Raw genomic sequence first — 21,761 nt, 5'->3', positions numbered from 1 at the left:
GGCTGTCCGATGACGTTTTACGTAATTATAGGAGTTTTTTACCGTTTTTTATGGATACCGTTGCAATTTTTTCGCTGTCTTATAGGAATCGTAATTATAGGAACCCGTTTTATAGGGGGTCTATTGTATTTTCTTTTCATCATTAAATAAGTTGTAAAATTGTTTGAGGAAAATATTTTGAACCATTTCCTTATCAATAAAGTCATTAATATTGTAAAATTAATGTTGTCTTACAGTGATATTAAGCTGGCAACCACATGTCATTCTTGGTTAATAATACAAGAAATTGATAGTGAATGTCATGCACTAGTTTGGATGTAAACAGAAATTTCATAAGAATAATCAAAGTTTTATTCCACTCTGGTCACATCTAAGCTTATTAATTAATTATTGTTTTCAAAACTATTTTATTCTTAATAAGTAAACTATGAAATTAAAAACTAAATAAAGGAAAAATTGATTAGCTTTCATTAAAACAGACTTGTGGATTATCTGTTTCCACATTATCTGTGCTTTCATTACAGGTATGGATAATTAGGAGTATACTGTATTTTTCATATATCACAGACATTTCTTAATTAAAAAATAATAACAATAATCACCAATACAAGGATCTTTTAGAGATAAAGTTTACTAAACCTCACAACTACATTAGAATGAATAGCACTATCCCTAGCAAATAAATAAATGAAACAATGATAATGGAGATTAAAACCTACAAACCATCTCATTGTACTCAAAATTTATGAAAACAAAGTATTCTATCATTGTCAGCAGTCGTCATATCAAATTTCTTCTCTTAGATTGGGAAGAGGGATAAAAGAAAACAGCTTATTGTATCATATTATTTGTAAATTGGAGTCACATTAATGCATTTAGTAAATTCAAATAGATTTTTAAAATTTTTATGAATGTCCTAACCCCATTATAAATAATTCAAAAATAAAAAAAACAAAATGTTTAATTTCTTAGAAGTTGTTAAAATATTCTCCTGAGATGAAAGCAAATTTCCTAATTTAATGATACTACATCTTTTATTTAGTAGATTTTTAACATTCTGTTCACCTAAAACTGTGTTTGATTTGCAACATTTTTTTTATCTCAATATTTTCATCATAGTTGTCAACTATAGACACATCTCCATATTTAATAAATAAATTGTCTAAGGCCAGGTTTCATTGTAAGACAAGTATCCGTTAAAAATTCCCATATAACTTATAAATTATTTAAACTAATGAGCTATGTTTTAGTTTAGTTCAAATTTCTGTTTAGTATTGATTTGTATGTTTAGATTATGATTTTGCTTTGTAAAAGAATGTATGTTAAGAATAGAATTAGGAAATAACCAAGGAACTGCTCAAATTATAGGACTACATTTACAGAACACTTTTAATGACAAATTATATTTATTATTAATTATTAAATGCCATTTATTACTAAATTTAATAATTACATATTAACAATTAATTAATTTAAAAGAAAAGATTAGTCAGGCATGGCACTGCAAACTGGTAACTAGGTAGTTTTGCTTCCTAACCCAGACATTTGCCAATTTTTCCAACATGTAACTCATTTGATTTGTTTTTATTATTCTTTCCGCCTTTAAAATTCTTTGAATTGTTAATTCTTTCTTCACATTATACTGACATCAACTTAGCAATGCTTGACATGTAGGGTGTCAGAATACTATCTAAAAATAGAACTATGAAAATCTCATTTGACACATTTAAGGGCACAAAGAAATTCTACGGAATGATGCCATCAAGGCTAAACATAGTAAATTTGCATATTTTCCATGAATAATCACTTAAAATCTATTGTACTGTCAGCATAATAAAAGGTTTGTAGAAAATAGGAAATTTTAGTTCATCCACAGAAGGCAGTTTTTATTTAGTAATAAGACTATATATTTTTATATTTGTCTGTTAAGTACAAATATCTGCTAAACAGTTTCCACTAAATCTGAATTCCACTGTATATTGAATCTATTTTTTTAATTTTTTTATTATTGAATTGAATCAGCATTTTATTTTATTGTTAGCACACAAAAAAGAAAGACTATAAGAAAAATATTAGTTTTAGTACAAGTTTTGTACTTAATTATTAGTATTTCAGTGTATAAATTAATTTATTAAAACAAAAACAGGTTAAAATTTTAATATATTCCAAAACAGATCATTTAAGTTGCTATTTTCAAAACTGTTTTTTAATGGTTAAAACTAACAAAAATTATTAAGAATAAAATAGTAATGTGTCTTATAAAACAAATAAAATGAAGTTCAATGCAAAAAAGTTCTTTTATGGCCAAATTTGTTTTAAATTTATGTACTTAAAATCTTTGCTGATCTTTCTGAATTTCCTTTTCTTTTTAATAAGTTTTTAATTTAAACTGAACATAGAAAATATTTGATCAACAAACTGTAGATTGGTTTCAGCAACATGATATACATTTGTATCAAAGAATGCATTATAAAATATAATTTGACACAATAGATCAAACCTTCAAAATATAAAATTCTCATGCTAAATTTTGTTACAGTATATGTTAAAATATTAGTTTTATTACTTATAATAAAACTAATATACAACCATGGAAAGTATTCATCCAGCATTATGTTGTGCATTATAATATTTTAGCCAAGAAAATATATTTTGAGTAAAAACTTTTCAGCAAAGTTTAATCTTTCATGTTATACTACAGGCAGCTTTTTTAAGACAGAGTTAGAGATCAGAAGTCTGAAGCAATATTTAAGAGTCTTGTATATATCTGAAATGACCTTTATAATCACAAAAAGATTTTTCCATGTTGCTACAGGAAAATGAGCATTTTGTAATAATAAATATAATATTGTAGTTAAAACATTTTGTGAAATATTTCAAGATCACTGAAACTTTATATATCCCATCCATCCAACATCATAACATTATTTACTTGTAAAAAGTAAATAAATAAATCTGGCAGATCTTGGATAAATATGAATTTAGAACATACGTGCCCAAGGTAAAAAGCCACATGGATACCAAGCAATGCCATGAACGAATCAAATGAGTTAAGGAGCATCAGAACTTGACCATGGAAGATTGGCAATATATTATTTAAAGTGACAAATGTATCTTTGCCCTTGAATTTGGAGATTGATGAGTACTGTCAAAAAAAGCAGGTTTTTAATGCTGATTGTTTATATAGAAAGTTTAATGAGTACTCTAAAGATGTGTCTAGCTGTACCCAGTGTCAGACTGGTAAGATTTTGGTCCTGGAATATACACCAAATATAAGCCCACACATATATAAAATCGTCCAATGAATGAGACAGTTATGGTGTCAGCTTACTGCTCTAGGGACTTGGGATTGAATCTGGGGGTCAGAAAACCCCAGGAATTTTTCTGAGGTGGTCTATCCCAGATATATTAGAAAATATCTGATGAAAAANTTTAACTTATATATAAATATCAAGTAATAAATTATAAATAAACTATTGGAAAAACTGTTGCAAAATGTTTCCATTTCCATGAAATATGACAATTTTCTTACATTAAATATATTAGTAGTAGTGTATTCATAAATAACTATTTGGATACAAATTTTTCATAATTTACAAAATGAATGTTAAAGTAGTAACAATGCATCGTTCAGACATAATTTCAGGATACAGTATAAAGTTTCTCTATGTCCTTAATTTTTTCTATTTAATTTAGATTCAGACTAACATTGAGAATAGAAACTTTTCAAGGATAGAATGTTTCAAGCATGTAAAGTTTATTTTTTAAGTTTATTCTTTCACTAGCAGACCCCGCCACGCCTTGTTGTGGCTCAAAATGTATCTATTATAAATGTATAACACTTCCCCCCTGAGAGAAAATTTTTCGAAAAATTTCTTCTTAGTGTACATTCTGTTAACATAGCCTATTAAAACGCAATCAAAAACGCAAAAACCCGCATCTAAAATAGTATAATAGAAGCCAAGTTTTTCACAGTAAGCCTTAATCCTGTCCCTCTCCCCCAATGGGGTAATTTCGACATGTATTCGACAGCCTATGTCCACCCTGAGGTTCCATTCTAAATATTGGTGAAAGAATTTTTGAAATCGGATGAGTAGTTTTGGAGATTACCTGCTGCATACAAACTAACATACAAACATTACCTCTTTATTATATTAGTATAGATAACCAGTGAGGTTTGCATTAGTTGTGAAACAACAGATAATATAAAACTGTAGTATTATTCAGGGTTTAAGCTGTCGCTAGTTTTTTTCACTAAAATGTTCCAAGAACTTAGATTTAGCGACAACTTTCTTGCCACATTTCGGTAAAAAGCTAACGTTTTCCAAGTGGTTAATATTGTAATTTTAAAAAAGATGATTTCTGATGAAGCGGGATTTGTTTAAAATATTTGTTGCTCTCATGTGTAAAGATACATATCATTGACTAAAGTTTATAAAATGATAATGAGGGTGATCTGAGAGATCATTTACAACTATCAACAGTTATTGAATTTGTTCTTTCATAACCAGTGCAAACCTCACACTGTTGAGTGTGAAAAGTTTCGATGAGATGACATTAACAAAAACTCCAATTGGAAACTGTCTTGATGTAAAAAATGTCAGCAACTTGCTAAATTTCTCCATAAATGGCTTCCCCAATAACCAAGATAGGAATTTGATTTCTATTCAGCATTTGTTGCCAGGTGTGAATCAAAGCCAAAGAAGAATTGTTCAATAATGTATGATACTTGTGGGTTGTAACAATAGATTTATGGTTATATTGGTAGTGTAATAATGTATAGTATCTATGAGAATAAACAAATGTTTAAACAATAATGCATTGTGAATTGTTCTGGGCAGCCTCACATATGAGAAATGTTAGCTACAGTTTCTAAAATTTTTTTGCAACTTTTTTAGTAAAATTAGCTAATAGGAAATTTTTTCCTAGCTTAAACCATGATTATTGTTATACTACTCCATTAAAATTTAAAAGCTGCACAAAGCCTCCAATTGATGGAAAAAATTATTTAAATATGATTGAGTGTAGGCCCGTTTTGATGCCTTTAGGAATATCGATTTACAAATATATTAAATATAAATTCAATTATTAAAACCAATGGGATCGGTGATAATATTAACACACTAAAAATAAAAAAATTTTAGTTAAAAAACAAGTAAAAATTATACTCTTTCTATTTCCGACTTCGAGGATTCTATGAGCCAAAACAAGACAAACAAATATATTAAGAATATTCTCTCAGAATATACAAATCGAAAAATTAAATAGGAGATTAATTGCAAAATCTTTACAATGACTATTAATTTCCGATAAAATTCAAAAATTATTTTACTGTGTACTGATATAAGTTATTTAAAAACAGTGAAGCTGAAAAAAACGAAATTGTAGTTTTAAAATTTGCATAGTGTTTCTCTACGCTTCTCTCGATCGTTTGAAAATAGAATGCATAGAACTTACGCTGAGGAAGATGTCTCCTAACCTTATTTCAAACTAAATTCTGTTGAAAAAGCTATTTGCAGACGTTATTTTTGAGAAAAAATTTCAAAAACTTCACAACTAACTACGCATAAGAAGAAAATCTTCATTCTTGTTTGATTAAATCAACTTCAGTCCCATTCGTCCCATGGTGTGAAAGGGCATTCCACTAATGCCATATCGGACAATGCTTGCATTTTTCTTTGATATTCTGCCGGAATTCTGTGCAACACAAAGATGTACAGAAAATTGCACACTCTCCACGGTCCGCTAGAAATACTGAATCTGGAACTATGAATGGGCTTCACTCCTCTTCTTCTCAGAACTGTACCCACGAAAGCGTCCTCGTTGGGAAATGGCGCGTAATGGGTGGTCTCGTCGACGAACACGGATAGAACGTCGGCAGACACGATATATCCTATTCCCGAAACGTAATCGGGATAAACGGACGGCGAAAATTGTTCTTTAGATACGTACCATTTGCTTTTGGGATCGCGCACCACTTTGGCTCGGCTCCTTTTGCGCCCCACGTACAGACCCTTATGCATCTTGTTGCTCCGAGATAGAAATTTCAGCAGAAGGGCAACGTTGACGTAACAGTCGTCGTCGGTTTTCAGCAGATACGAAGACTGGCAATAACGATGGGCCCAGCGAGCTCCGTGAATGATTTTCAGAGTGAGATTTCTGTAAGTATCCGCGTAATCTCCTACCACTAAATCACCCGAAGATATCTTTTCGTTTTCTACTAAAATATTAAGAAATTTGCTATCTGTCGACCGCCCCACCAGGAACATGGTAACGGTCGAAAGATTATTTCTCAGCATGCGAAGAGACGATCTTCCCCACGTTCGACGAATGGCCGCACGACGATCGAAATTTTCGGGAGACGAAGCGACTAAAATTAATAAATAGGGGCGAAAACTGCAAACAGGAAGATCAAAGAAAACGTTTTGGTCGTCGACTAGCGAGGAAACTGTGGACATTCGAACGGGATCCGTTTCTAGGACTCCTAAAGTGTTCAAAAAATATCCTCGATCGCTCATTTTCTTGATTTTGACGGCGGTCAAAAATAAACCCAAGCTCAATAGTAACAAAAAGGCACTCCAGATCACTTTTCGATGGAAAAGACATATAATTACAGGCAGCATTATCTACAGAAGACATCCGCGAGACGACGAATCGAATCGGCCAACTTATGAATAATAATAATTCACGGAAATAATATCCTTCATTTTTTTTATATCACGAGACTGAGTTATCGTATAACCTCACCTTCACTAGACAGGTAAATTTCAAACGAGTACAGCGGTATGATTTTTTCTCCAGGTTTATCACGTGACGGAGAAACCTTTCATTTGTACAGATAAACGAACGCAGTTACATTCCTCCGATAGATCGAAATAACGATAACTAATTGCGGCTTTCAAGTGATGGCTCACCAATTATAATGTTTATTATGGTACTTCAAAAAAATCCACAATTACTCATTTTTATATTGTTTATTGGGCGTTTCACACATACTTAGTATCAGAAACTTCTCATAATTTAGAATCCTGCTAAATTCAAATTTAATGTTTATAGATTTAAATTTTAGCTTTGAATTAAATATTAATGTATATTTAATATCATCTTTATATAGCAAAAATCTGATTATAGGCTATGTAAATTTAAATACTTAACTGATTTATTTAACTCCATATTGTATACAGAAACGTGTGCGACCTCAAAATATATGTTATGTGTTTCGTCTTACTGAGCTAAAATGTAATTTATATATCAGAATTTATATTTTTAAAATGTTAAATAATAAAATTTGACAAAAATTCTTCCTTAATAGTCAAGAGATTCAATAGAATAAATAATTTGCATCAATTATTTTGCAGGCATGACAAAATGTAAAACCTGAACAGAGAGTAGATTTAAAGGGGTAAGCAGGGCGCAGCTGTATCTCTTCTGAGAGTTTTCCCGAGTAAAGCCGAGTACCTAGGATAGTAAAAAGTTTTGTACGCTATATTGTTTTCTTTCTGCGCTCTCTCTAAAGTTTTCTGGATCAGCTATCGGCCTGAACCAAATAATCATGTTGGTCTCACTATAATAACGCCTATTTATTTATATGTATGTATGTATGTATGTATGTATGTATGTATGCGTGAGTGAGTGAGTGTATAAATAACATGAAATAAATATGCAAAGTAGATTATTTAATATCGTAATACTACATATATTAAACCAAGCACCATCTTTTCGATTAATTAATTATTTTTTAATATTAGTTCCAACCGGGAACACTTGATTCAATGATGAGTAATTAGAAATAAATGTTACATTTGATCCAGCCGATCGTATTTCAATACAACTTTATCCGGGTCAACTGAAATACCCAGATTAAATTGTAACTTGCTTCGAAGCTCGGATTCTTTCATTCGCATAATAAATTAGTATCGAATATGAATGCTGTAAGTAAATACTAAAAAAGGAAAGGGTTAAACTAAGCATTAGGATCTATTCTGCATTTTTCATTTGAACTTTACCGACTTGTTAATTTAAAAATATGTAAAGTTATTCGAGTAGTTTGAAACACTTTTCATGCTTAGTCATTACTCGGCTTTTTTTTTAGTAGGATAACCTTTCATTTTCTAAGCACCCTAAAAAACTATTTTTTGTTCGTTTGTCTGTATGGACTATATTGTAAATTATTAAAATTCACTTGTACAGTGTAAGTTTATAAAATTCGTCCTGTTTCAAAATGAAAGTCGGACGACTTCCGCGTGAGACATTACGAAAAACCAATCTTTTCCATACCGACACGGAGTTAACAATAGGGGAAATCGGAATTTTATAATACTTTTTAATATAATTACATTATTTAAATTTTATCAATCTTATATTTCTATTAAAACAGAATAATCTAAAACATCTATTTAGGCTATATTTAATAGGGCTGCACAATAAACTAAAATTGCACAATAAACTAAAATTGCACAAGAAAAAAGAAATTTGTTAAAAAACACATTAAAATTAACGGTCGAGGAGGAATTTACAGTACAACCACTCATAAAAAATGTCAATTTTATTAAATAACAACCTCTAAACTTCAAAATGTTTTAAATAAAAATTAAAAGAAGTGTTATAAATAACGCATGTTATAATTTTTTAGAAATTTCTTATAATAAAACTTATACCTTTTTTAAATTTCAAAACTCATAAAATTTCAGAAGGGAGATTATTATTATTGTCTTGGGTGCCGTCTCCAGGAAGACTTTTTATAGGAAATAGGCCTCCTATTTAGGTGTTAAATACAAACATTTTACTGAATTTAACAGATTAGAGATTGTTCTGAAAATAATATCATTGGGTAGCAATTTTCAAAAATTTCAGATCTATAAATTTCCACTGGCGTCCGTTTGTCTGTCTTTCTTAAACTCGAGAACAGAATTAGATAGATGCATGACTATTGTTAACAGGAAAAGTATGATGCACTGTACAGGGACAAGACATTATTAAAATTGAGAGCATTATGATGTCACAATAAATAATAGCTCGTTTCATTTGAAAAATTAAAATTGCCAATAAAAATTAAATAATTAAGCAAGTGCATATGAATATAAATTAAAATACGAACGATTATTTATTGTGAGATCGTCACAATGCCGGGCTGCAATTTTTAATTTATTTCACTTAGAATATAGCCTATGCTCTCCACCTGAAATTAGTAGTATCTTGTCCCTGTACTATACATCAATGTTTCTCAACGGGGCGATATCGCCCCTATGTGGGCGTTTTTCCATGTTGAGGGGCGATTAGTAACAATTTATATTTTGGGGGCGAAAAAATTTTCTGGGCGATATAGTAAAACATTATATTAAGAATAATTAGATATTTTATTCGTTATATCGTACAATAATTAAACAAATAACATTATACTAGTCACTAGTCTATTCAATGCAGTACGAATTTGGCGTTAGTCTTGGCCCTCGGCATCGGTATTTTGTAGTGAAAGGAGCGACGATTCGTTAGAGGTTGAGAAACACTGCTGTACAGTACATCATACGTTTCCTTTAACAATAGAGTCGTGCCGATCATCTATTAACTGCTTTTAAGAGAAAACTTTTGAATTAAAATAACGAGATTTTCAGCGAAAACCGGAAGTTCATATAAATCGGGCCTCCTGCCCCTAAGGTTTCCATATGTTGTCTCGGATTTCATCTACCTAATTCCGTTCTCTAGATTAAGGAAAGACTGATGGACGACAGTGAAAATTTGTAGATCTACAATGTTTTTCAAATTGCAGCCAATTAAAACATAAAAAGTTTATTTAATAAAACAAAACAAAAACTTAAGATACAAGTAAATAATGTCTCGAAATCAACATTCAGAATCATTAAAATTTTTAATTGTGTTGATAATGGGTTCAAGGTTACAATACTTGAGTTTCTGACACAATTAAGCAATAAATCCAGTCCTTACCTAATGAAATTGTTATGAGTATAATTCCATAAATAAACTTAATAATTTCCCATTAGTGTATGGTTATTATACTGTATACTGTACTGAAAAATAGAATCATTTTCAATGATTCTATTTTTCAGTACAGTATATAATAACCATACACTAATTCGATTATCCCGAATCATACGAGATCATTTTAGTATAAAATATTTTTTTATTTGCGTTGTTAGATACGGGCTGCTGAACTAAAGTCCGACAGTTTGTACATTTAACATCCATCCCATTTAAAATATATTTAAAAAATAATAAACAAAAATATAGAATAAAAGTTCACCTTGTAAAAAATTCGAGTTATCCAAAAGAAGAAAAATAAAATATCTTTAACGAGCAAAATCGTTAAATGAATCCTTGTTCATTGAATGATCGATTTATTATAGAAAGAAGGCTCGACAGGATTGTGTAGTAATAAAGTGCATTAAAAGAGCTTTAGTCAAATCTTGGTTGCTTGCTGTTCTCTTTACTGTATCTTTTAGCTCTACCTTTATAAGCCTACACATTAGAACAGTATAACAACATGTGCTGTAGGGTGCGAAATAATTCCTACGAGATGTACAGAAAAACAAGGACTAGAAAGGAGGGAATTCTCGCATCTTTTTAGCCTCTCCTTTCTAGTCCTTGTTTTTCTGTACATCTCGTAGGAATTATTTCGCACCCTACAGCACGTTATACTGTTCTAATGTGTATAAGGATGGAGCTAAAAGAATTTTAGCTCTATTTCCCCCCCATTTTCAACTGTCTTCTCACGAGTCGTGTTGTTTTAATTGTCACTATAATCTCAGGACTGAAGAGGGGCGTTAAGCCCGAAATGCATATCCGTTCCTACCAATAAACCAATCTTTTTCCACTGAAAGTGTTCCTGTGAGATTTGTTCTCAACGGCAACATTATGCTAAGAAAATCCAGCTTTAGTCAAATTTATTATACGATTTCATAATCTGTTATTTTTAATGTTGTTGCAATTGGACTAAATCACAGTTAATAATCTTGATAATTAGAATTGAGAGTAAGTAAAATGAAATCCAGATAAATTGTGAAAATAAGAAAAAAAATTTCTGTTTTAAGTAAACAGAAAATAATTGTTAAGCCAAATGCCAATGAGGAATGGATTATTGAATAATCATTCAATATAGCTAATAAAATAGGACAGATGACGGATACCCGATACAATATGGACTGGATGATAGAACGAGCGATATTTTCTTCTGAAAAACAAAGGCATATTGTTAGAACTGAGACGTAGAAAATTTACATATAACTTGACGAACGTTCTCAGAAGAGAAGATTGTAAGTGGATAAGCAGTGGCGTACCGTAGTGGGGACGGTCCGCCCCGGGTGGCACTTTTTAGGGGGCGGCAAAATTACGTTTTAGGGGCGTCAAATTTTACAATAAATAACATCATCATCATGTAAAAATTTGAAACATCCTAATCTATACTTGCATCGCTCCTACGAGATAGTGCTATCGTGCGGACAGTCCGGGCAGAGCCGTAACTAGGCAGGTGCAACAGGTGCATTCGCACAGGGCCCACTTGGAAGGGGGGGCCCAAACTGCTGTTCACAAGAAATTATAGTTTTAAATCTTAAATTTTTCCTCCTTTTTATTGGCGATTACATTTTGCCTTATTTAGACCCTAGATGTCTGCTGACTTTTAGAGGGACGTATGGAGATAGAGGAGACCGCAGACAAATCAGCCAAAAGTAGCGACTTTTGAAATTTTGTTTATTTATTTTTTGAGAAATTTAAATTTATGTTTGTAGTTTTCAAATTATAGATTTTTCTCTACTTTATAGAGCTCTCTGGCGACGACTAATATTATTACGATATACAAAACTGTATTTCTAGATTTTTCTACAGTGTNAAAAAGTACACACTCTTTAAATTTTTTTTTTATTTCTAAGATTACTATCTTCCAACTTCCTGAACCATAATATTTTCTTTTTTAAGTAGAACTGTTTTCTATATCCTACTTAATATAATTTATCTTCTACAGCAAACTAATTCCAATTAAATCAGCATATGCAAACTCATCTTTATAACTCCAACTGGAGATAATAAACTATTAAAAATATTTATAAAATAAAATATGGTTTAATGTCTTTTCAATAAGATTAAATAATTAAGTACTACAATATTAAATCATATTTTATGAATTTTTTAAATAGTTTATTATCTTCAGATGGAATGTCTTGAATTCTTGCCTAAAATCCTATGATATGCAATAAAATTAAAAATGAATATACAAAATAATATACATAGGGATACTGCCATAACTAACTTTTCATATGCCTTATGAAAGATTCTATTTTTGACTCCACACTTTTCAAATAACTATGAGAAAAAAAAAAAGAAATTATTAGCTATTTTTTAAATTTAGCCAAAAACATTACAGAATTGGTTCCCACAGCAGTAAAATTTAAAATTTGAAAATAAAAATATAGTACTAATCATATTTTTAATTCCCTATTTCAGGGACTCTTCATCCTGGGTGCTGTGTCTATACATCCATTGCACCTGCCTAGTTATATTTATGGACATTTATCTATTTTCTTGTTTTTCATTCAATCATATTACACTTTTAATTATCCCAGTGAAGTCACTTAACAGAGCATTGGATAAGGGAGCAGTTCACTTAAAAGAGCACTGTTCCATGTTTCCAATTTGCTTCCTTATGTTTTATATGAAGCAGAATCCCTGTTAACAGAGCACTGGATAGCAGAGCAATCTATTTAAATGAGCACATTTTAAAGCAACAGTCTGCTTAAGGGAACACTATTCTAATAAAGATTTATAAGGGTCTATCTTTAATCTTATGGTATAGTATATCACCATCCAGGGTGCATGGTGACAGAGCTCTCTATACTACAATATTTGTTGAGATTTGATGAAACCTTTCATTGGTCAGTTTCAAATAAAATCAGTCAAAAGATTTCTTATGGAATCACAATGAACAACTTTTATTGGATAAACATGAGAAAAAATTTACATATTAAAAAAAGGTATTATAAAATATACACAGTAAGATTCCACTTAATGCTGATTCAATATAACGCCATATGCTTGAGGTCTGAAAAAAAGCTCTGATTTAAATTATCCCGGCATTTTATTGATTCATACATAATACATATATTTCAATCTTCTCCGCCGTCATTGATAAAGTGGGGGAAGACACTGGTTTTATAATTGTTGCCTCGTCCCATTTCACCACCGAACCTTGGACTTGCCACATTTGCGACAAAACTGTGGCATTGGATCCTTTTTTTTACGTTATAACGATGTTCTTTTAGTCTTAATCCTAAGCTCCTATTGGTGACGCCGATGTAGTCTTTCTTAACATCTAGTTGTATGTTTTCATAAGGAACTTTATACATTATCGTTAAAAATATTAATTATGTATGAAGGTATAATTAATGAATTTGCTGAAATGAAAGCCAGAAAAATTCAATTAAAATAAATCACCAAAACCAAATAAATTAAGGGGCCTAAATGCAAATTCTTGCACAGGGCACAGGAATGGCTAGTTACGGCTCTGAGTCCGGGAATCGGCTCGCCCGGGGAAGTAGTAGCTTTTTCATCCGAGGAATTCCAGCAAAACCTGTTGACCTTTTTTTTCTGCTTGTACGATTCATTCGCGTTCATATACACCACTAATATCCAATAGAACTATTTTAAACAGGTCGCTGCACTACTACCGAATTTTTCATTGCTTGTTNAATCTCCAACTTTTTAGTTTATCAATCTTATATTTCTATTAAAACAGAATAATCTAAAACATCTATTTAGGCTATATTTAATAGGGCTGCACAATAAACTAAAATTGCACAATAAACTAAAATTGCACAAGAAAAAAGAAATTTGTTAAAAAACACATTAAAATTAACGGTCGAGGAGGAATTTACAGTACAACCACTCATAAAAAATGTCAATTTTATTAAATAACAACCTCTAAACTTCAAAATGTTTTAAATAAAAATTAAAAGAAGTGTTATAAATAACGCATGTTATAATTTTTTAGAAATTTCTTATAATAAAACTTATACCTTTTTTAAATTTCAAAACTCATAAAATTTCAGAAGGGAGATTATTATTATTGTCTTGGGTGCCGTCTCCAGGAAGACTTTTTATAGGAAATAGGCCTCCTATTTAGGTGTTAAATACAAACATTTTACTGAATTTAACAGATTAGAGATTGTTCTGAAAATAATATCATTGGGTAGCAATTTTCAAAAATTTCAGATCTATAAATTTCCACTGGCGTCCGTTTGTCTGTCTTTCTTAAACTCGAGAACAGAATTAGATAGATGCATGACTATTGTTAACAGGAAAAGTATGATGCACTGTACAGGGACAAGACATTATTAAAATTGAGAGCATTATGATGTCACAATAAATAATAGCTCGTTTCATTTGAAAAATTAAAATTGCCAATAAAAATTAAATAATTAAGCAAGTGCATATGAATATAAATTAAAATACGAACGATTATTTATTGTGAGATCGTCACAATGCCGGGCTGCAATTTTTAATTTATTTCACTTAGAATATAGCCTATGCTCTCCACCTGAAATTAGTAGTATCTTGTCCCTGTACTATACATCAATGTTTCTCAACGGGGCGATATCGCCCCTATGTGGGCGTTTTTCCATGTTGAGGGGCGATTAGTAACAATTTATATTTTGGGGGCGAAAAAATTTTCTGGGCGATATAGTAAAACATTATATTAAGAATAATTAGATATTTTATTCGTTATATCGTACAATAATTAAACAAATAACATTATACTAGTCACTAGTCTATTCAATGCAGTACGAATTTGGCGTTAGTCTTGGCCCTCGGCATCGGTATTTTGTAGTGAAAGGAGCGACGATTCGTTAGAGCGGGCGACGATTCGTTAGAGGTTGAGAAACACTGCTGTAAATTATANTGTAAAATCTAAGTGACTCGTACAACATGGAATTCATATAAAACGGAAAAATCAACTGTGTTATAGGGGGGTCGACTGTATTTTATATGCGTGTATATACCTTATTATTTTGAGTTTAAGGCAGATTTTTCAACATATTTCCGAATTTAAATGTGGGGTTTATCTTAAGTGCATATTTTTCAGTTAGTTATTCTCTTCATTAAAGCTTTTGATCTGTAATAACATTTTAAATTTATATTTACTTTTAATGAGGGCACATTTATATATAAATTAAACAGGCATGAAGTTCCTAAGTTGTAGTTTAGGCCTCACGTAAATAAAACAGGGATTGATAGGCCTATTGTATGCTAGGCCTGTAAGAAATTTAAATCTGGTCCTGACTTCTAATTATCATTTTTTTCCTCTGAAAATTCCTTTCTGAAAATCGGAGGTGCGTTTTAAATTCAAAGTAATACAGTGCAATAGAAAGTTAACGGAAACTTATGCTTTTAATATAATAAAATATCTGTATAGCATAAATCATATTTTCGTACTTTAAAATAAAATTTTGGATAAATATTTAATTTTATTAATATAAAATAACATTTATATTTGATATTTTAATCCTCAAAATTTAGAAAAAAAAAAAAATATATATATATATATANGTGAAGTGACGTTGCAAGTAGATACGATAGAACGTCACTATAATGTAACACCATTATTCTGTTTAGGTCTATGTTACTTAATGATCGATATTTAAAATTATTTCCTTTATTGTGACGTGCGTTAAAAATCGTAAAGTTCGCGAAGAACATTTTAGTAGGTTTTAGTATATTAATAATAATAGTTGTCTTTCTGGATCTCGTTATTATTTAACTAAATAAAGTCTTATAGATACAATAGACATTCGCTATTTAAGTGGTAAGTTCGATATTAATTTATAAATAGTAAGAAGTTCGTGTATTAATTATTTCTAAAATTTTATAATGCAACCCTTTGAAGGCGAAAATGATGGATCATTGGGAGATGCTCGTTATATCTCCTTCCGTTAAACCAATAAAATTGCTTCAAATTATTTATTATTAGTAATAAAATTCCAGTGGGACATCAAAAAAGCAAATCTGTGACGAGCAGAAAAAAAAGACAAACTTGAAAAGTTTGAGATTGTCTCAAGTGTTATTTATTGATTAGGTGTTTCTTTTATTGGAAGAAGTTGCGTCCAAGAATAACCATTATTGTGGTTCCTATTACATTGATATTTGTTCCTACTGCATTAACAATCGTTTATTAATTAAAAGAATAATGAAAATTGTACATCTATTCTACAGTTCTACGTTATTTGATGACACAAATCTAATCTTAGAAGATCATTAATTGAAATATTCCTAGAATAAGAATCGATAAGTCGAAGTTAACTTAAAATTTACCACGACGTTTAAATCTTTCAAAAACTTCAATAAATTTCCTAAATTCGTTATTAAATATTAAACTTACTTTTTAACATAAAAAAATAAAGTAAAATGAATTGAATTTTCTTACTGAATATTCAATTGCTAATTTTCTTGAATATTTCATTAACTGGAATGAAATTTCAAATTAATAAAACATTCAAGAAAATTAACAATTTAATATCCAATAAAAAATTTCTCTTACTTTTATGCAGTCGTGAAAACTCTATCAACAATTCTATAACTGTTTCCAGAGGGCCATTTTAGCAAGGCAATTATGGGTTCTATCAGGCCACAATGAGGTATCCGGATGGTGAAGGAATCCGGAAAACAATCATTTCCGATAAAATTCCACACTGCTTTGGAGGAACTGGAATCGAATCTGGAAGGGTGTTTTTCTACCTTTCCAGATTCGAATCCGGTTCCTTCAAAGAAGTGGAAGGCTGTCTCCTGTAATGTATCCATCTACCAACGTAAGAGGCATTGGGAAGAGATCTGTATATAAAATTACTTTTCTACACAATAAGGAATCGGTGGTTGCAACACATCAAAGCATTGTTTGCGTTAAATTTTCCGAGTTTCTACACGTGTCTAGCACATAAATAGGAGCCAGTTTTCTGTAGAACTTCATCCCCTCCACCGAGTGTTGCCTTGCATTTTTTTGTCAATCCAATACTTGATTTATTTATCTTTATTAATTTAAACTATTGTTTGTAAAATATTCTCAGATTTTTCTATGTTTTTATTGTAAATTCCTGGTTATTCCCCTTCCTCCCTCTACGAATCAGGCTTGCCAAGTAAAAATTATAAACGAAGGACAAATTTTTCCGAAAAGGGCAAAATTTGAATTACACCCAACTCCCGATTATCCGTGCTAATTTGTGCACGGAAAATTAGAAAAACACGGTTAATTAAAATAGCTCTCTAAACCATAAAAAATCTTTAGCATCATCGTATTTTCCTCTTTGAAATCGAGTATGACACTAACACCAAATCATGTGATTTGGTGTTAACCACGAGCAAAACCGTAAAATTTAATAATTCACGCATAATAAAGGAGTTGTTTATTTAGTATTTACGAAGAAGCTCCGTTCGGGAGTATTCATTGGCACTTTGCAAGAGTGACATTATATAGGAGGAAGTTATACCGAGGTTCGTCAGTATCTCGAGCCAATATATACCTCAATATTAACTCATATTTTCTTTTGTGAAATGACAGCTTGGTAGAGTTACAAGTGACAGATAACGAATTTGCCATGTGACAAGCGAAATCGTCTTTTTATGTTTCTCTGTGCCAATTGTTTTGTTTTATTTTGCTTATTTATTCAAAAACATATTAACCCGTTACTGTACATGAAGTGTAAATAGAATCAAAAGGTATTGCCCGAAATTTTGTCCCCTTTATTGTGAAAATTGATACATTTTGGATATTTTGTATTGGATCCCCAAAGGCTTTAGCAATGAAACATAAACAGAACTTTATATTACATTTAATTTTTCTTCATTCGAATTATACATCAATCTCCCTAATCACCCCCTAGTTACCCCACTGTTTTGGTGGCGCAAAAGTCGGTTAACCACTGTAGAAATTAAATTTCAGCCTTACTCAAACATTTTGCTGAATGATTTTCACATAACTCGGTTAACTGAATTTCGGGCTATCCTGCATTTGTACGTACGGTACGGTATTTATGTATTAAAATAAATTATTAACAGTGTTTTGTCGAAGAGGGAGGATTGAGTGAGATTATTGAAAAGGTTAGATAATCAGAAAATTAATAATTGATGCAGAGAAGACGCAAAGACTTAAAGAAATAGAGAATAAATTCTTAGAAATATGCCGAGAAGAAAGTCAGAAAAACACGGTGTTAATATTTAAAAACCTCATCAATTGATTATATTCATAATTATTTCACCAAGTCGAGCCGTTGTGTGAAATATTTATTATCCAATAATAAATCAGACTCGTGCAGAATACCGTTTTTAATTATTTTTAACAATAAAAATAAGCTTTTTTTACAATCATTAGAGATACTATTTTTAATACACAGGCGAGTTTATTGTGTATAACACGCAGAGCAAATGGGAGTTTTGCTGCAGTACCACTCGGCGCTATAGTTTATAGTTTTTGTGAATTTTGAAATTATAATAAATAATAAAGTAAATTTTTATATTATATTTAACGATGCGATTAAGTTATGAAAGAAAGTAATTATGCGAGAGAAACGAAGCATGTGTTTACACGCTGTTGATAACGTTTCTATTAAATCAAAATCGACGTGACCTGGCAACAGTTTATATTTGATACGTGCCATTATGACTTTGAAGATTTAGGCTACTTTATTTATAAAATTTGAGAGAAAGGCTTTCTTTTATTTTGATGTAATTTTAATTTATAAAATTGTTTACTCTGATACGTCCATTTGCGGTTTATGTAATGCAAAAATGCGTGTGAATATAAAAAAATAAATACTGTATATTCTTATTTTAACAAGTATCTCCAACTTTCTTCTCTAAACTAAATAAATTTATCCTTGTAGTATTTTGAAACCTATTTAGCCTATAATTATACGTCAGAGTAACCTCTAAATGAAAAAATACTTCATTTCAAATTATAAAAGGAATACCGTGACTTTTACTCGAAGGAACGTGCAATTTACTGGATGAAACCAGATCATGAAATCTATACGTAACCTGGAAACTAAGGAACCAATATGGCGGCTCTATAAAAAACATTGGTATTCTTACCTTGAGTTTATACATTTTCCCGAAAATGATAAGTAACTCGTTGCTGAATTTTTTCTGTAAATAAAGATGTTAGTGTGTGAGGTGAACGGACACGATTTTGTTTATGCTGTTTGAAGCTTAATAACTCCTGTACTTTATATGGAAAATTTGTCAAATTTTACAGGGAGGTTTGTGTATTAGAGGAATTGATGTAATTAAATTTTGGTGATTAAAGGTCGAGGGGTGGGGAGATAAAGATGGTCGTGTGTATCTCGAGTAGGATCGTACTGGACGATTTTACTGGATACTAGCATTTATAATTTTGTTTATAAAACTCATCCCTACTCTCAAAATTAAGCTTTTTGCCATTTTATAATAGTTAAAAATATAAGAACTTTTAATAAAATATCATACCAGATGGCGCTACTAACTGTCGCCGATAAACTCGTTGCTTAACGTTGTGTTTAAAAGTCTNGCTTTCATGAGTTACCAGTTGGTCAACTGTGAAGACAATTGTGCAGTTGCAAGAAAAAACATTTATAATCATCAGATCAAAGATGCTATAATGTCTTCAGGAATCTTTTTTTTTTTGTTTATGGTCAATGTAATTGTAATTAAAAACAAAATAATCATATGTTTATAAGTAAACTAGCAGATAAGCCCGGCATTGCTTGGGCAAAAAGTAACGATAGCAAAGATTAAGATTATTACATTACATCCAATCTTACCCATTTTCACAGAATGCAAGAATTAGGTTCTCCCATTTCCAGACTAATTAGAAAATTTTTAGATGGGTCTAAAATTATGTTCAATTTAATGCAAAAAACCACATCTGCTCCTGTAAATCTTGCACGTTGCTTTCTCTTAACACTTCCATTGTTGAAGCCTTAATCCTGTCCCTTTCTCCGTGGGGGGATTTCAAAAAATCCCTTGTTAGTGTGCATTCTCATGACGTACCCTAACTGTGTACCAAATTTCAAGTTTCAGCTCCTAACCATGCTGAAATGCTCATATACACGCGCACCATCTATCATAGGGTAAATGTACTATGCCAGAAACCTTTGCGGAAGTGTATTAAACAACTTCCCAAAGTTTCATGGCAATCAGATAAATGGTGTAGTAATGCATGAAGGACAGACAGACATACATTCATTTTTATATATATAGATAATATTTTAATTTGAAAAAATTTAACTATATTACGTCAGTATTGAAGTTATAACATTACCTTCAGGAATTGTTAATAACAGTAATTGTTATAATGCATCTATCTTTTTTTTATGGAAGGGCTACTAATATAAGTTTATATGTTTAGGTTCCATCATCAGAAATTCAAAAATGAATCTGTTGCAATAAATTTTTCTAAAAAATTATTGCTTTAGAAACCATTTTATTTTGCAATGTTTAATTTGTAAAATGCAAACTTTTGCAAAATTCTCCATATCTAATAATTTGTAAAACATTCTATCCGTTTTGATTTTTAAATTTGCTTTATTCTTTATCTAATTTTACTACGCATTCATTGATGTTTTAAAAATTGGATGTAATTTAAAGAAATCTCACAATTAAAAATACAAAATTTATATTTTAAAACCAATAGTTGCACCCATTGAATCTGTCAATGGTTGCAAACATTAATGAGAACAAAACACAGACACAAGTTCGATCTTCAAGCGATTCGAGGTAAGCTTGAAAATCAGACTTTCGAATTATGACAGTGAATATAATCTCAAATTTGCAGGCGAATTTTTAAAAAACAATTACTTATAAACAGTATAGGCTAAGTAGCTCAAACTATTAAACCCTGTAGTTTTATTATTATAATTTTTTTGTAGTCAAAATACAGTATCAAGACAATATCTCAAAATAAAGAACATTGACAGATTATTCTTCTCCATTTTTGAAATTAAGTAAAGCGTTAATAATATGTATAGTTGAATCAGAGCATCTCAGTCAACTATACATATTATCAAAATATGCTGTTCCACGAGAATATTACTAATATTAGTTTCTCAACTAACTCGTAATTCATATTTTAGTAAAGTAATAGCCTAGTATTAAAATTTAAAAAATATAAATGTGTTTTCCCTTATGATGCATTTGCTCTACAGACAAGCATTCACAGCCGCACATAGAGTTGTTCATAGTTAAACCTCCATGCTTGTTCAATACAAATCATGAAAGACAATATGCAGTGTTGCATCATTATCGGATATGCCGAGTGAGACAAACACTACGCGACTTTGGTGCCCAACTTGGTCTATTGGCCGATTCTGACGTCACAAAGCAATTTCCTGTTGGACAAGATGTTACCGGACAAGGAAATTGGAAAACACAACTTATTGCCAGTAATAACCAAATCACTGCGAACAGAGCCGTAACTAGGCAGGTGCAACAGGTGCACTCGCACAGGGCCCACTTTGAAGGGGGCCCAAACTGCTGTTCACAAGAAATTATATTTTTAAATTTAAAATTTTTCCACCTCTCTACAGCGCGGTTTGGCGATTACATTTCGCCTTAGATTACACCCTAGATGTCTGCTCACCAGTGTTCCCTGTTCCCAACTGATGCGACTTTTAGAGGGGACGTAGTGAGGTAGCGGAGACCTCAGACAAATCAGCCAAAAGTAGCGACTTTTGAGATTTTTTAATTTATTTTTTGAGAAATTTAAATTTATGTTTATAGTTTTCAAATTTACA

General features: G+C 30.9%; 1 protein-coding gene across 1 annotated transcript; it reads right to left on the bottom strand.

Annotated features, from left to right (window-relative positions):
- Nucleotides 1-5,397: 5,397 nt before the first annotated feature.
- LOC111626600 (beta-1,3-galactosyltransferase 1-like) lies at nucleotides 5,398-6,977 on the bottom strand. The gene has a single exon (XM_023370035.1). The coding sequence runs from the start codon at nucleotides 6,621-6,623 to the stop codon at nucleotides 5,607-5,609; it is 1,017 nt and encodes a 338-aa protein (XP_023225803.1). The 5' UTR covers nucleotides 6,624-6,977; the 3' UTR covers nucleotides 5,398-5,606.
- Between the last annotated feature and the right edge of the window lie 14,784 nt (nucleotides 6,978-21,761).

The sequence above is a fragment of the Centruroides sculpturatus genome, unplaced genomic scaffold (genome assembly GCF_000671375.1).
Source record: "Centruroides sculpturatus isolate CEXI.00-Female unplaced genomic scaffold, Cexi_2.0 scaffold465, whole genome shotgun sequence".
In the NCBI taxonomy this organism is placed as follows: Eukaryota; Metazoa; Arthropoda; class Arachnida; order Scorpiones; family Buthidae; genus Centruroides; species Centruroides sculpturatus.
This window is presented reverse-complemented; position numbering and strand designations above follow the sequence as displayed.